Source organism: Strix aluco, chromosome 4 (genome assembly GCF_031877795.1).
Source record: "Strix aluco isolate bStrAlu1 chromosome 4, bStrAlu1.hap1, whole genome shotgun sequence".
Classification (NCBI taxonomy): domain Eukaryota; kingdom Metazoa; phylum Chordata; class Aves; order Strigiformes; family Strigidae; genus Strix; species Strix aluco.
Window position 1 is genome coordinate 30,315,958 of NC_133934.1, and position 17,937 is coordinate 30,333,894.

A 17,937-nucleotide genomic window follows, 5' to 3' on the forward strand; every position below is an offset into this window, starting at 1 on the left:
TTCAAGAAAGCAAACTAAATTCATTATTTCTTTCCAAACACATGTACTGGGCTTTGCTCATCAAAGTATTTAGAATCATGTCAAAGAAGAGCAGTTTTGCAGCCATGCTGGCTTCAGTGAAACTACTTTGGGGGAAGGCTTCATCTCACCTAACTTTAGGTGTCTGAAAGGTTACGCTCTTCTTTGGAGTTGGTTGTCCAGGCTTCCACTACGCTCAATGAAGAAAGCAAGAGGATTTCTCATCCTAAATTAATTCCATAGACTAGATACCTAACTTTAGGCAGCACTGACTCCCACCCATATATTCCAAGTCCCTCAGGTGCTTAGGAATATCACAGCATCTGGACAGTAAGACAGATGGCTGGGGAAACTGAAGATGTTGGACGCTGACACATACTAGTGTACTGTGTCTGGCTGGGATGAAGCTACCTTTCCTCATAGCAGCCCATACAGTGCTGTGCTTTGTAAATGGGGCTAGAACAGTGTTGGTAACACACCAGTGTTTTGGCTATTGCTGAGCAGTGCTCACACAGCATCAACACCATCTCTCCAATACCCCCTGCCAAGGGCTGGTAGGCTGGGGTTGGGCAAGAGGTTGGGAGGGGACATAGCTGGGACAGCTGACCCAAACTGACCAAAGGGATATTCCATGGCACATGACTTCATGTTCAGCAAGAATAGCTAAGAGAAAGGAAGCAGGGGGATTCACTATTAAGACAATTGTCTTCTGAAGCAACACCTACACATACCAAGGCCCTGTTTCCCAGAGAGTGGCTCGAATCACCTGCTGACTGGAGGTAGAGAATAAATCTCCTTAGGTTTTGCTTTGTTTCTGTGTGTGGCCTTTGCGTTTTTGTTTTTTTATTAAACTGCCTTTATCTCATCGCACAAGTTGTGTTCATCTTATTTTCTCCCCCTGTCCTGCTGAGGAGGGGAGTGAGAGACAGGTTTGGTGGGCACCTGGCAGCTAGCCAAGGTTAACCCACTACAAATAGTAGTAATAACACCATCTAACAAAGCTCATTTTTCCACACAAGTCTGATGAGCAGAGACTTGTCCTCTTCGATATGAAATGCTTGCAGGAGGAGGGAAGAATAGCTCAGTGGTGATATAGTACAGACTTCTCCAGTTAGACTTAATTTACCCACCATGTTGAAAAAAAAGAATCTGTGTTCCCAAGAACTGTGTATTTTTATCCCCCCTGCTCCTGAAAAAGCTCACATGGATTTCTTCAGAAAATACTGCACAGATCCTTTGGCTTTGCAGTGTTCAGCCTGGACACATAAGCAGGTTAATACACACCAAGTGTAACCCTAATTTAAAAGAGCTGAAAACATAAGATCCAGTCCCTAAAAGTGATCCCCAACACTGTGGGGGCATTTATCACTAGATGACTTAGAGCTAACTTTGTCACACTTTCAAATGCCTGCTCTGGAATGATCAGTCTGCCCATTTATATGTTGTCTCCAGAAAGCAATTTCTTCCAGGTGTTTGACTCGTACTTTGTCTCTTCATTCAAAGCTCCCCTGTTTCTAAGCATACCACCCACACTGATATGAATCAAGACCGAAATGGAGCTGTGTGGCAGGCTTCCTTATTTCAAGATGTTCCTCATATCCCTTAGACAGAACTACTACAAGATTAGGCATATGCTGTTGCCAACCCAATGCTCAAAAAGGGCCTGATGCTTCACAAAGTAAGACTGTGCCCACCACTTCTAAGAATAAGAGCAACAGCTGACATGCTGAACGTCCCCACATACATATAGTTACCTGTCCTCCAGGGTGTTTTGGACTAGTGGTGCCTGTAGCATTCCTAGGTCACACAGTTTCGATACTGCCAACTACCCTTAATGTTTCTGTCATACTCCACAAAAAAAATGATTAAAAAATTACAGCAGAGTGTCACCCTATTCCTAGCTGTAGCTCACTATACATTGTGGTCTGTCCCACCATGCTGTGAAAATGTCATTAATTCATTCACCTCTGGGAACTTATGAAACCTGGTACAGTTATTTCAAGCATAATATCATGTACACAGATACTAAAATATTAATATCTAAACCCCCAAAGGTACTAAAAGCAATTTATAAATCTAACCTGAACATCTGATTAATATGACCACATTGCCCAATATTTATTTATACTTTCCTGATCAATGTATGAATGTCTAAGAGGATTCTAGTTTTACACTTACCATTCTCTTTTCGTAACCTTGATATGAACTTCTTTGGTGGAATAACTCCAACTTTTTTCTTCTGAGTAGCAATACTGTGGAAAAGATCTGCCAGGCAAGTCAAGAGATTTTCCTTCTTTTTCTGTTGGGCCTTGTATGATAATACATTTTCCCGAAACGGCCGGCAAAAATACAATGCCTGCAGCACGGAGTTACAGTAGCAGGTGTTCCCAAACTGCCATGTAAAATTAAAAACAATCTTAATCCCTGTGCATCACAATAAAACTAGTTGCTTCATTCAACTTCTGGCTTCTGTGCCTCTGTCACATACCAGCCATTTTGTCATGCAGCTGCTGTAGGAATATATTTCCACACCCACCCATGACACTTCACAGAAAAAAACCTATGGTGTTCTAAATTAACTAGGATACAAAGTAAAAGTTTCCACTTGCAAGAGATATATTTATTGTAGTGGATCTCATTAAGCTTGTTTCCATATATTAATATACTCTTGCTGTCCTCTGTCTTACTGCTCAGTAGCAGAATGACTAATGTTTTCAGTGGAAAGAATTACTATATCTGTTTTATTTATATGGGAATAAACAAGTGATTAAACACCATTCTCATTCATTCTCTCATTAGATAAAAAAGCTCCTCCTAAGAGAGTCCCCAATGCAGATTGTTGTATCTAAGCTTGTACATACTTCCATCACTCCCTCCCTCCCGTTTCACAGCTGAAATAGACTTTTAACTTTATTGAAGTGTAAATTCTAATCCCTGGAAATATTCATAGAACAATAAACTGTTTCCTCCGGGGGCGTATGAAGCTATCTTCAAACATCTGATACAGTATTGCAACTCACTTTGCCTAAAATCGGAATGTAAGCAGAACTTTTTCAAAAAACCACAATCCTACCTTGGAACAGGATTGGGGGAGGAAAAAAAAGAAGAAACCAAAGTTCAAGTAACATCAAAACCATATACAGTTTGCCTACTGAAAATGGTACTTACATTGACCAATCCAAAGTAGTGTTCATTGATTGGAAACTGCTCTGGGCCAATGTCTTTTTCCAGAGCAGAGGCATTGGTGCCCTATAAAAAAAAAAGCAAAGAAATTATTTAGAATATTAAGATTCTAAAATAAAGTTATGAGCAACATCAAGACAGAAACTATTTTTTTCCTTTCAGCTACAATTAGCCAAGCTAACTGCCTTACTAATGGACAAGCACGACAGTCACATGAGCCAATAAAAATATTTGCAGTTCTAGGTAGTGGAGTTGGCCTAACCTGGACACTCTAGTAATGGCTGATTAGAAGTGAACAGGTCTCAACAACAGTGGTTCTCTCCACACCCACCTCCCCCTTATTTTTACCGTGTACATGAACAGCTGGATCCCATTACCCTCTTGCCTCATAAAGATACATGTTGATCTTATGCAAAACCCTTAAAGTTACCTTGGATAAACCAGTTTCTAGACATAAGGCAGGTTTTCTAAGCATTACTGAAACTCCTCTGAATCCCTTCTAGTCAGCAGCCTTTAACAATTACCTGGGCTTCAGACTGTCACCTAGTTCTAGTAAAAACATCACAAACATTAAAAGCAAGTGTAGTACATCTGACATTTTGTTCTAACAAAGGGTGCATAAACCCAAGCACTGTTACGTCTCTTAGTCACTGCCTTGGTGTGGCAAATTATGTTCAGTTGTATCTTCACTCGAACAGCAAAGTTGCTTTCACAACTACTGGTCTGTGAAGTACACCACTAATTTTGTATGTTACCTGTAATTTTGCTATATTAAAATGCCCATTTTTAAACAAGCTTAGATTACCAAGCAAGCAAGCAAGCTGCCAAAGCAAATGTCATCACTCCTATCCACTCTATAAGCATATAGATCCCTGTAGGACCTCACAAAAAATGCTGTATTTGGACAAGTATTTCCTATATACATTTATTCAAGACCTATTAGGTAGCCAATTTTTAATCTGCATGATAATTGCTTTACTGACGTCAAACATTTATTTCCTTACTGAGCATGCTCTGCAGTGTGAAGCATTAATATAATATGCCTTAGAATTTCCATCACACAAGAACAGCACAATTGACTGACTTTCATAAAACCATGTAAAATGCCCCTGTAAACATGCCAACACATAAAGCATCTGAAAATTTCTGAGATTTCCTGTGTTTCTGAGGTTTGTCTAATATATCGTTTGCTCAGAGATTTCATCAGCTAAACTTTTCAAAGTTACTGATAACCATATTCAATAATTCTGGTGTCCCTTCCCCATCTTCTCCCCAAAGTCTGATGTGTGTTTCCTTACTGCACCTACCACCACCACTGCTTTCTATACTAGATTATTAGTTCATTTCAACTCATCAAAAGAAGATAATTTTAGTCAACAGAATCAGTGGTATGAAACTCAGCAGTGGTGCTCTTTGAGAATTTGCAAGCCTTGAAAGTAAAACAGCTCCTTCAAGTTGGCAGTTTCCAGAAAAGCTCCACCAATTTTGTACTTCACATCCCCTTACCAGATCTCTTTCCCGTCTCTTCCTTTCTCTCACATACTTATAGCTCATTGCTCAGACCAAGAGTATGTGATTTCCCAGACATTCCCTTTGAGATTGAAGTACTTTACCTGCACAAGGCTCCACACAAAGCTTAAGGGATACATTATATATATATATGTCCTCACTGGGCTCTGCTGAGCCTCAGTGAGAAAGTTGGAAAAAGGAATGATTTATACAAAGCAATTATTGGCTACCTTTCAATGGAGATGGCAGTGCGATAATTATGTAAGTTCCATATGAAGATTAGTTTCTTTGCTTGGAAAGTCAACCCTGCCGAAGATGCACAGATTAAGTAAAGCATCTGACTTCCCAAGAGGGAGGAAACTGATAGATACTTGCCTATCTGATATTAACAGTGAATCAAACAGCCACTGTTACCCTCAAAACCATGTCTGATAAAAGAAAAACATGACTACAGAAGATTAGTGCAGCTTCTGAAGAAAACCATCTTCATATTAATATTCATTGTAAAGTTTTCAGATCAAAGCAAAGGTTTTCTTCAATTATGTTTTTAGTGTTCAAGTCAAGTTCCCTAACATAATGAAATGGTTGTTTTTCCAGTTTTGCAGGAAGCATTTTCCACACTGAAAAAAATTCTCCCTCTAGAATTCATGGAAAATAGTATCTCTAAAAAGTAACCTCCTACTCTTTCATAAACTACAGCTTAGTGTATGCCATTAGACAAGTAGAATGCAAGTGGTCTGCTAACAGGTGGCTCCTACATTACTCATTTGCCTTTCCTCCAGGCCCAGGATTTCTTACTTCAGAGGATGTCAGGTGGTTTGACAAATACTTTCTAGCATTTAAATTATCTTGTAAATATTGTGAGAAAGAGCAACAATCAGGATTTACCAAACAAAATTATCACTGCAAACCAAACAAATCCGTGATGTGCACTAACTGATCTTCATATTAAAAACTATACGTTGCATGGCAATTTCCAGAGTACATGCTGTTGAAACAACATACACTTAGTAATAGCTCATCATAGAGCCTTAAGTCCCCAAAACCAGGCCTTGGCTGATGCAGATATGAAACGAAGCACTGTGTGCTGGTTTCCCAATAAAACAGAGAGGCTAAATTCAGTCTTTGGGTAAACTGACATAAATTCCATGGACTTCATTAGGACTTGTGTCTTCTTATATCAAGGGCAATTTCAGTCTGGTTTATTTTAAGGTCTCCAGAAAGATACTGTTAAATTGATAGAAAAAGAAGAGTAGGAAAACAGGTAAGAAGCACAGAGACCTAATACTTCAAAGCAGGATATATTTCTTCCATGGAGAAAAAAAAAAATGCAGACAGACTATTTAGTAAACCTAAACAATGCCACATTGCAGATGTATTACATGTTTTGCATAGAAAGTCTCCTCAAGAAGCAGTTGACATGATGGCAGAAGAAATGATTGGAAATTTTTCCAACCAAAGCATACTCAAGCCAAGTTTAAACTGGAAAAAACATGTTGTTAGAGATGCACTAAAAACTATTCAGACTCTGTTTAAATCGACCATACCAAATACAGAAAACATGTTAGCCTACTGAGGCTAATCTACAGCAAAAAACAACTGTAACTATTTAACATGGTTTTAAGCATGGTTGTGCTTGTTCCCACTTCCAGAAAATCATTTTGGTCACTTCTGCAGTGAAAACCTGCTCAAACATTTTTAATGCAATCTGTGCTCTATGGTTTTATAGACAGCCCTGTGCTTCAGCTGAATCTACTGTAGGTTCATAAAAAACAGCAAGAGTGGCAGTGCGGCCACAGAGCCTGAAATGGGGAGAGACCACATAAGTCAATGAACTGGGATTTGGGACTATTAAATAAATTCATATCAGGGTATAGAGACAATAAAGGAGATTGACTCCTTCTTAAAAGAATACACTATTGAAGGAAATGCAACAAAGTGACTGTGATGGCTAGACCTTATGAGAATGAGAACTAGGTCAAAGTGGAAACTCCTACTATATATTCCGTGGTGTTGGTGACCCTTGATTTCTCTGAAGTTTTACCACTTAATTCAACAATCTGTATTCAGCTCTTATAAAATGGCAAAGACATACAGTCGGAGACATAGCCAAACATGGGCCAATTCAGGCTAAGCCAAGATTTCTACCACAGCATCGATCCAAAAACATTCCGGCCACATGACCTATATTGTTTCCTCTTGTTATTTTGCTCTAGGCCTTCCAATAGGTAAGTCTGCCAGCTTTTTTTTAGCTGAAATTTCTGATAATGTTGCTAAGAGTTTAATTTGTGCTTTGCATCACATGAAACAGATTAAGTAAAAAAAACCACTTCTGTTCCTTTGCATTTTAGCATGTAAACAAAATAACAGAGCAGGGGGGGGAAAAAGACATCAGATTAGATCATTAAATCACATGTAGCAAATTAACCTAAACACAATTATTCTATGGAAGATGAGAAATGGAACAGAGCTAGTATGAAAGACACTGCAAATGGAAGACAGCAAATCAGCCTAGACTTCCTAGGGTGATACAGGTATAAAAAATGGCACTAGCTGTCTAGAAATATGCATGTGCTTAATTTAAAGTAAACGAGTACAGTAAAGAAATTAAGACATTTCATGAGTCACCTCTGGAAAACCTATTAAATAGGTATCCTTAAATAAACAGCAACACAGTATGAATAACCATCAAACAAAAAAAAAAAACAAAACAAAATAAGAAATAGCAAGAAGTATCTTGTTCACAAGAAAATCTAAAAAATATAAGAAAAAACACATAAAAATTGAATAATCAAAATAGAAATTTAACAAATATATAAAGAACAAGAGATCAATGAAGGAAGATGGCTGGTCCATAACGAAGGGCTTCAGATCATATACAGCTGTGAAATAGATTTATTTTTTTTTTTCTTCATATTCAGGGAAAGTGAGAGCCATGTGCTAGAAATAGAGTTGTTTCCTGAAGGGAGAAACTGAAGACTTAAGACAAACTAAGGGTGACGTCTGGGCTGGTAGAAGAGAAATTAGAATAAAAATAGAAATGGCTTCAGGGCCAGGCAGCCTGAGTTTCAGGATTTTGGAAGGCACAGCATATGGGAAGGAAGGGAAAAAGAAGATAAAGAAAGACGTGGAAGGCCTCCTGGCCAAAAAATGGCATTGATGGATAACTCAAAAGAGAGGAAGCAACTGTAAATAAAATCCAAGCTTAACACCCAGAAACAACACAAAGAAAATGAGAGTAAGAGAAAAGCAAGCAATATCACAGCATGTAGTATATATGTAACTTCTTTCAATAGACACATGACCTGTCCTTGGTGTTGGACTTCGACTATCCTCAGGGACAACCTCAACTTTCAGAGATGTATGGTGAGTAACTGGAACAGCTCAACCAGCTTTCTTCCAAACTCATAGATATTAAAAGTTAAACCTGAAATGCTTCTGTAATTTTAAAAGTGTAAGTCCCACAAAATGGTTGAACTTAACCAGATTAGCTTTTTTTTGTGTGTTTCTGTAAAGAAATGTTTTACTGTTCCTCCAGCAGAGCTATTTTGGGTCTTTGTTGCCACAAGACAAAAGAGGAAAGAGAGGTTGCTATAAAAAACATAGGGGATCATAGCAAACAGTAAAAGGATATTGACTGACTGAAAAGCCACTGTGAACTCATAGTTTTGAAGGAAAGGTGATTTAAGACAATGTATCTAAATAAATTATTTTTGTACACTTTTTCCAAAGAGTTTTCTAATCATTAAGGCAAATTTTAAGAGCTTGAAAGGAGATGTCTAACTTGGTTTTTGCTGGATGCACTAAACTATCTCTAATCACAGATCTAAGTATTACATATACCATAAATAACTTCAACTTTTTACTGTGTGGTTACCAAGAAACAGATAAAACTTGGGACGCCTGAAAACCTGAACCACTTAAAATTTTGGACAAAGCGTTTAAGGCACTCAGTCTCATATAGCTTAAAAAACTTGGTTTTCTCAAAGCACAAAGCAACCAAGTACTGGAAGTGAGGTTCTAATGATGTGTTACAAGTTCAGTATCTAAATCCTTAAGTAACTTTTAAAAAATATTGACCTTTAAAGTTTCCATTATTGGACAACCTTTACCAAACTACAATTCAGTATTCTCTCATGAGTCTGTCTCCATTCCCAGCTTAATTGTTCTTGGATTAGTGACACTCAGGCTTTTGCTGGAACAAGTAGCAAAAACATTTTTTTTTGGCCAGTTTCCTTCTTCAGAACACATAACCTCAAGATGGCCTCACAAGTGAAAAAGAGACTGAGGTTTGCTTACAGACTATAATTTCCACAATAACATTTTTGTCTGGGCCACCCAGACTGTATATGTGGTGCCTCAGAGCATTCTAAAGACAAGGCACCTTCTAGACTTTATCACAGCTGCACCAGCTGGAGTACTCTTTGATAACCTGGAGACAGAAGAAAGAATATATTCATTAAATCTCAATATAACATGAGTTATGAGGGCTGTAGTTATGTTGCAGGACAGGTTTAGAATTCAAAATTATTTTTGACAGTATTTTACTTTTAAAGAAATTCTCTAAAAACTGTTGAAATTCAGCTGAGACAAGTGCAAGGTTCTGTACACAAAGAGAAGAATCACCTGTACATGTACAGAATAGGAAAGAGTTGATTAAGGTAACAGTGCTTAAAAAAAAAAAAAAACCAAAAAAAAACAAAAGGAAAACAAAAAGCCTAGAGACCATAATGTAGTATAAGATGAATAAGAAACAGCTATGCAGTGCTATTTCAAAAGAACATAACAACAACAAATGATGACAACATAATGAAATTCTTACAGACAGGAGTCTACAAAGTTCTTAAAGTAACTTTCCTGTCTAACTTGTCACTGGTAAGGCTTCAGACAGGATCTTAGGTCCAGGTTTGGGTGCTAGGTTTCAAGAAAGATGAAGATAACTGGACAGAATCTGACAGAAGGCAGTCAAAATGAAAAACTCAACTGTAGAGAAAAATGACCTGTAAAAACCAGGTTGAACAGGGTTGTGTTGCATAAGACAGAAAAGGCTGAGGCAGGGCATGACAATATTTTCAGGTATATAGTTTGTTACAGAAGGGAACTAGCCTGTTCTTGATCTCAAGGGTGGACAGGATGAGAAATACCAAGCTCAAACTACAGTAATGTAGATTCGGGTAAGACCTTAGGAAAAATTCTAGTCATAAGGACATTGAAGCATGGGGATGGACTGCCTAGAGAGATGATTAAGTCACCATCACTGGAAACCTTCCAGTTTGACAGACATACATCAGAAATAAAACAGGTTTATCAAATGGAAGTCCAGTGAGCTTTTGGAGACTTTATTGTCCTAGGACACTTTAGATGCAACTATTATTAGGTCATTAATTGTGAAATCAAATTAAATAACCACAACACACAATATCCAGTAACGGCTGGATTGAAACCGTCAGCACAGCAGCAGCCTTCTCTGTGAAGGCTGAGCATACCAAAGAACATGCTTATAATGGAGCCTGAGGGGGGAGATGCAAGCTCATTTCTTCCCAGAAGTACTGATATACTGTAGCACTAATAGTAACTAATGTACATAAATGTATATAAGTGTATCTACCAAACAGCCAGCCAAGGACAGTTTCTTGAGGCTAAAGGAACATCAGCAGAAGGGGCTTTGCTGGCTGCTTCTCTGACTGGCCGTGATTTACACTTCACAGACCGTGGCTCTTCAAGCCCATCAGAACCTCGCCTCCTGTGTGGCACTTGCCCACCACACACAGTTAATCAGGGTCCAGAGTCTGCTTTCAATTCCATCTCTTCCACAATTCAGACTCACTCAGCCTTGCTGAGCTGTAATTAAGAGGTTCCTTTATTAAGGTATTTGGCATAACCACTGGTTTGCTCTTAATTGAGCAACTTGAAGCCAAAGACTATATGCATCTAAAAGAAACACACGTAAACAACACATTGTATTCATTAATTGTCCTGTTGTGCTTATCTTCTAAACAACTCATAAGTGCATGATAACCACTTTAGCCATAAGAAAGGTATTCATGCAGGACAAGCCTCAGTCATTAGTCCAGGTTATACATTGGAAATTATGTATTAGGATGTTTCTCACTTCGCACATCCTCCTCTATCCAATAAAAAAATACCTTCTGATGGAATGCACGCTTTCTGTTTGTCAGTCCAGTATCCATCTGTCAGCCATACTCTCAAGTTTTTCGCTACTTCAGAAAGGTATTACAATAATTACACTTCACATTCTATATATTTTTCATATTTTTGTTTCTATATTTTCTATATATGTCATACTGAAATTGTGCACTCTTGAGACTATGCTTCTAAAATTGTATTGCTTGAACTGCCTGTAACTAATTTTTTCAGATGTAAAAATCTATTTTCCTTTATTATCTAAATATGCCTTCAAATAGCTGATTTACTGTCTTGGCATGTATTATTCTGCCTTAATCTCTGTTTATGAGAAGTTTTAAAAGTCATGAGGAAATATACACTGCAGGTTGTCCAAATGAATAAATCCAGTTGAAAGTCATAGTGATCAATTCTGTAATCCAATAACACTCTTATTGTACAATGCAGAATTTGACTATTTCTACATCTTTACCAAATCTAGTTTGTAGTTTGAGTCCTCGTTCTGCCAATGCCCTATATTCGAACAAATCCTGCAATGAGTCTCTAAATCATTACATTAAAAACGAACAAACAATACAACAGTTACTCTTATTTGCTTCCTGAATGCAGAGGCTCCCATGTTTTTATGCTTTTCTCTACAACTAGTTTCCAGGATGGTTAGAAACTTTTTTTTTTTGTTTTTAAAAATAAAATCTGAAATTCACAGGTATTCATCACATAATTCCTGGTGAACTGTGTGAATGTTTTCGTGAAGAAAAACACCAATTGTTATGAAACTCATAAAGACTATGAGAAGAACAGGTAACATGAAAGCTCAATTAATAAAAACCAAAATTAATCTGAGGAACTGCAAGTTTCTTTCCAAAGGATATCTATACAACATCTACCAGGAGCAATTGTGAGGTATCTCAGACGATACCTTGTACCAGAAGCGATCCAAATGTGTTCAGAATGTCCCATTTATTAAATTGACTGAGCACTCTGAAGTGCAGATCAGATTATTTGAAATACTATTACAAAATTATGAAAGGGAGGATTAATACCTGGTTTTAGCAGAATACTAAAAGGTATTTAGGAGAAATATGGTCCACAGGGCTTGTTAGCCATCTCTGTAAAAATACATGTCAATACATTCTGAAATGGTTAGATGTCTTTCACTGCACATGACAGTAGTATCCCTACACCACGGCTGCAGCATAAGCTTAACTCAGAACTCAAGGCAGTACCAAAAGCTCATCAACAGAGAAACATATTGCAGAGGATTTCAGTGAACAACAATCATAAAATGCCAGCATGCCTAGCTACCTTTGAAGCAGCATTTTGTACTTGAGACATTGGGTTATCTCACAGAAACAATACCAAAGAGGATTACAGCATCCTAGGGGCTAAAAGCACATCCCTAGTTTGTGTCTACAGTCTACAAGGTTTACATGGCACCGGGGGTTGGTATTCTCTCAAACGAGGTTTCTTCAGTGTGTCTTATGCTTCTTCACATGTACTATACCTGTCCTACACAAAACAAAAGCTGATGATTGCCTATTGTATACCTTCTTCTGTGGTGAACCTGGTGTGCAGACAGAGAGGATGAACTTTCCCAGTGTCTGAAAGGCAGGTAAGAGGAACATCTTGGGGACTAGACCTCCCTTTTCAGTGAGGGCGGCCACTATGCCCACATAAGAGTCCCAACGATTCCTTCAGGCACAGTTGCCTTCCTCCCTGTTGCCCTAGCAGAACAATTTTAGCTCTTTGGTATCATTAACAACATCAGTGAATAATAACTAGTACTGTTGTTAATATAGCTATGGGGACAAAACTGGTAAAAGTCAATAGAGGAATTTTGTTTAATTGTAGAAAGTTGTGCATTTGAATATTTACTACAAATAACCAAGTGGAAAGTTTGCACCTAACATTTTTCTTACTGGTTAGCTCCTACTGTGCCTGCCTCAGCATGTGAGAGCTTATCCAGTGAATATATAGTACTAGTTCTCTTTTGCAAGCAAGTTAAATATTGTCCCTGGCTTCCTTGCTTCACTACACTTGTTTTGATCCTTCCTGAAAAAGACTGATTCTCTACCATCTTCAGGAGACCAAAATTACAACCTTAGATACTAGACTTCAGGCAGTCAATTAAATAACAAACATACAACCTAAAATGCTGACTAGCCAGGTTCCCTTGGGCTAAATTAATTCAGCTAAATTTCATCTATTTTCCCCTTCAGGACGTGAAAGTACTTCGACAAACACACACAAAAAACTTTGTCAAAAAAGGACTACAGTTGAAAACAATCTGTGTTGCATTCAGAAAAGGACAAGTATTTCAGGAGCAATTTCTTCCTCTGTCTTTCTCCCCCTGCTCCCCGCCCCCACCCCCCCCCCCAGTCCTCAATAAACCAGGCGTCATCCATTTTTTTGCAAAAGGTAAGAAAAACAAAATCTCTGTGAACACTCTCAAGTGGAATGGGAATGGAAAAAGATCAAGAACAGAACTTCTTTTTTTTTATTACTATGTTCAACCAGGTTAAAAAACTTAGAAACATACTATTATGCAGCATTATATACCAAAATATATTATATTTCCTAAGAATCATGCAGCTATTTCTTAGTCCACAAATTGTAAGTAGTTCAGTTCTTCAAGCACTATGTTATAGTGCAGGAACAAGGTCTGGGAATTAACATCTTTGTCTCGTAGTTTTCTACAGATGCCCTAAATCAAGCTAGCACTGGAAATATTCAGGTTTTATACAGGTGAAATGTTTTCTTATATACCTCTAACCTTTCACAGTCACATTCTTATGGAGGGTTGTCATAGCTCCTCCTACAGACCATTAAGTTCAAGTCTACCACCTCACGTAAGCAGACACATTTTGGAGGAGCCATAATGCAGTGTTGCCAATACTTCCAAGAATTTATGTTTCTCTTACAGTCCCAAATTCCTGCAGCTTTCTGAAAAAGTCAGCCTTTTTTTCCTAAAAGAACTTTCAGTTCCTGTGGGTTATCCAGACTAAATGTGACCAGCACAACACAACATCTCTAAAAGCTAAGTACTCAGACCCCAAGGAATATGTAGCTTTAGAACATCATTATCATTAAAACAACTTCACCTTCTGTCACAGTACTGGTACCATGAGCTAGAATTGCCTTGAACTATGAGCCCTTGTATGCCTTTTCTGTCTGAGGCTCTAATTCTTCCCTTCAGTCTCTCCATTTCTCAGGTCCTACTTTTGGAGGATATGCTGGCTCAACAGCTGAGCAGCACACCATTAGAATAAAGTCATCGGTTTTGCTGTGAATCTGTTCAGCCTTTGGGAGAAGCGTACTGTATACAAGTGCATCTGTCTGAAGCACAGGAAAGAAATCATGAAGTTCCTAGCACTTTATGCCAATGCTAAAGTCTTAGAACCACCTCAGAGTCTCCAGCTCCCCTTCATGCGGTGCTGTTTTATGCAGTCTGCAGGGCATCACACCCACCATTCACCAGCAATAAAAACCAGAGCCTGCCTCAGAAGGAAGGTAAGTGCGCCCAGGTTTTCTCCTCAGTCCTGTACTGTTTCCTAAACCTTCCTTTGCAGTATCCCCAGCCCACTGGCCCACAGGGCTGGAAATTATAAAGAACAATGAAAAGTTTAGAAAACTACTTACTGTTGGTAAAAAAAAAGGTGAGCACCCGAATTATTTTACCTCAAGTCTAGATTTTGTATTAAGTTTCTTTTAACCCCAAATGCAACCCTTTCTCTCTGCATTTCAGAGCTGGCATTTCAAAAGGAGGACTGAGGCTTGCCAGAATCATGCGTGGGATGCCCTGGGCATCTGGTTGGAAACAAAAGAGCAAGCCCACTCAAGTGGAAGCATAGACACGTGGAAGGGGAGCAGGCTCACAATCTGCGCTCCCTCCCCCAGACCGCTGCTGCTGACCTGCAGGAGCCAGGCCTCTGGGGCTGTGCCTGTTGCCTTACCCTAGAGGTAGGCTCCATTCTCCAGGGCAGATGAATGGTATGTGTGGCATCACCAGCACAAGGCATGCTGGGGCACCACATGGAGGGAAGCTGGCAACTGCGTGTAGCTGCTCTTGAAGAACCTGGAAATAAGGGGGAAAAATACAGACTAAAACAACAAAATGTGCAGAAATAGGCTTCTGTTTGCATCAGAGTGCTTAGCACACACCCATTTCTTTGGCAAGTTTATTATTGCCTTGCTGTATTAATAAACCTTTGACAGACAAAGTTTGAGCTCTCCCTTCCCCCACCAAGAAGTTTCAAGAATCTAAGCCCAATCAGATGCTTCAAATTTGTCAGGATTAAAATTAGATCCAAGCACAATGCAGAAAGTGTCCTTTCAACTGTTCCTGGGGAGGAAAGTTGCAAAGCCTGAACATAACAAACAAAAATATTAATGTTTCCTTATTACTTCCTCACTTCCTAATTGCCTAGTCTGATTTAGAGAAAGCTAAGTGATTCAAGAGTACTTAACAAACAGCAGTCCTCTCCAAGTGACACGCAGTGCAAGCCAAACGCTGATATTAGCTCTAAAGCCAAGACCTCCTAGAACAGGTACCCAGCATCAGGATCCAAAAGCGTATTATCAGGCACCTGAACATCCAAGAGGATGCTGTGTAACTTGGGGAGCTCCTGGCCCCAGGAGGCCACAGGGTGCCTGCTCGAGAGGGTTAAATGGGGTCACCGACTTAATGTGGATTCAGAGTCCAACTTTGGGGTCCTTTCGCAGTATTACTTGGGCAGGAGGAAGGGCAGGAGGAGGGAGGGCGGACTGCGGCTCCGTTTGCGACGCGTATCGGCCGGGGTCAGCCCTGCTCCGGAGGGCCCCGCACCGGCTCAGCATCTCCGTTCCTCCCCGGCCCGCTCCAGCAAAACTCCTTGGGACATCGCCCCTCTCCGGCGGCCAACTCCATCCCAGGCACGTCCCGGCGCAGCCGGCCCGGCTGCACCGCCGCCGAGGGCAGAGATGCGGTTGCTTTCCTTTGCCTGGCGCCCCTGGGGGGAGCCCCCCCGCCGGCCCCAGCAGGGCCTGCCCCGGGGGGGCTGCTGTGCCGCCCCCGCCCCCCGCCGGCGCGCCTGCCCGCCAGCACTCACCATATTACAGATGGAGGCGATGTTTCTGACAGTCATTAGTCTAAAGGTTGCAGCGATCCCACACCGCCATCTTTATAAGGTGAAAACAGCCCCGCTCATGGTGGGAAGAGCGCAGGGAGGGAGAGGGGGCGGCGGCGGCTTCTGCTCCGGGGCTGGGATAAAAGCAAGAGGAGGGGACTGCACCGGCACCCTTTGCGCCCGCAGAGCAGCGAGAAGGACGGACCTTCCCGCCCTCCCTCCTCCGGGCGAGTGACCGGGAGCGTTAGCGGCGCGGAGAGAGCAGCCGCATCGCCGCTCCTTCCGCCTCTGACTCTCGCACGGTCCGCAGGGCCCCGGGCTCCCGCTGGAGCGCTCAGCCGCGCCTCTGCGCCAGCCGGCACCGCGCTAATCTCTCCTTTCCTCCTCCTCCTCCTCCTTCTTCTCCTCCTCCTCCTCCTCCTCCTCTCCTGGCGGCTGCCGTCGCCGCTCCATTGCAGCGCCGCGCCTGCTGATCCGCTCTGACAGCGCCGGCGAAGGGAAGGGAAGGTCAGAGGCAGCGACCGGCACGGGGCACCCCGGCGGGCCCGGCCGCCGCCGCAGCCAATGCGCGACTGGGAGGAGGGGGCGGAGGGGGCGCGGGGGGCTGCCCTGGCCACCTCCCCCCCGGGCCGCGGCGCGCAGCGGCCTGCGGGGGGGGCGCCGAAGGGAGCCGAGGGGTCTCCATCGCCAGGCCCGGAATGGCCACGGGGCTGCCAAAGCCGCGTCTCTGTGGCCACAGGCTCAGGCGGGCAGGCAGCGGGGTGAAGGGCAGAAAGGCAGGGTCCGGGCAGGGTGGCACTGGCATGCGGCAGCACTGTACTTGGGGACGCGCTCTCAGCCTAATTTGAGGTACTCGGGAGCCCAGGCGCTTGCAAACCCCGGAACAGAAGGCTGGAATGTAATTTACTACCCGCAGTAGGTGCTTTGCGTTGCCATTCGTGCAGACAACACTGACCTTCACAGATGCTCTCTGGGATCATGTCCACACCACACATCTTAGTGCCAAAGTGCTCACTCACACGTTTACAACACGTGGCACTTATACAACACCATGAACGCAATAATCTCAATTCCTCTCCAAACACAAGCAAGTCGAGGCCCCGAGGTAGAACAGCATGAGTGTATTAAATTTACACATGTGATAATAGGCACAAGGTTGTTAAACAGCTCACTTGAGGCCAACAGCAAATCTCTGAGAGAAGCAAGAACAGGGTTCAGGTAGGGCAATGCCTCATCTCAGAATACTCCTTTTCCTTAGCAGATGTTGCTCTTTTCAGCAGAAGCTTAAGGCCCTTTTATTATTCCTCTGCTATGCTGAGGAAATCATTCCAATGAAGAGAGAGAACTGCTAGCGTCTCTACAGGCACCTCTGCTCCTAACAGCACCTGGAAGTACGGCACACTCAGGCTTGGCTACACTTTTTGCTTCATGGTGCTAGAACAGACTAATTTCAGTCTGTAGAGCCCTGCCCCACAGGCTTTATTTACAGAAAACATTCTGAGGTCAGTATATTTTTTTTTTTTATTTCAAGAGGAGGTCTATGATTATTAATAAAAATCTGGCATCAGCAGTAGCACCTAAAGATAAATTCCTACCCTGAGAATACTGTTAGGTAAGTGGCCTCAATCCAGCTCATTGTGGATGGGTGCCCACTTTATAAAAACAGTATCAAATTTAGCATTAATTGGCATCCTGTTGACAGTTTCAGCAAAGACACTGAAAACAGAGTTGTCATGGAGAAAGAAATTTCTTTCCTCAGGAAGTTGTATTAGGTATATTAAATCATTTCAGACATTTGAAATGCAGGATGGAGAAAGATTTTTGGACATTTATAGAGTGAAGTTGTCAGGGCTACTAAAAAAATCCACAAATCACTATGTAAAAGAGCCATCAAATAATGTAACACTAAGAAAAAAAAAACCAATCTTTGGTATAATTCTATTAAGTTCATGGTTTTACATTATGTGTGAATTTGGTC

The 17,937-nt window shown here is 41.2% G+C and overlaps 1 protein-coding gene across 5 annotated transcripts in view; it reads right to left on the reverse strand.

The window, feature by feature from the left end:
• Positions 1–16,378, reverse strand: part of USP46 (ubiquitin specific peptidase 46) — a 34,623-nt gene extending 18,245 nt beyond the window's left edge. For 2 of the 5 annotated variants that reach the window (XR_012623076.1, XM_074822541.1), the window contains exons 1-4: positions 15,942–16,378; positions 14,808–14,929; positions 3,187–3,267; positions 2,197–2,410 (exon numbers count right to left, since the gene is read on the reverse strand). Coding sequence is in view for 3 of the 5 variants with exons in the window: in XM_074822541.1 (XP_074678642.1) it covers positions 2,197–2,410; positions 3,187–3,267; positions 14,808–14,888 (376 nt within the window). In the remaining 2 variants the exon portion in view is untranslated. The remainder of the gene's footprint in view (positions 1–2,196; positions 2,411–3,186; positions 3,268–14,807; positions 14,930–15,941) is intronic. The other 3 variants (XR_012623075.1, XM_074822540.1, XM_074822542.1) reach the window with 3 other exon arrangements.
• Between the last annotated feature and the right edge of the window lie 1,559 nt (positions 16,379–17,937).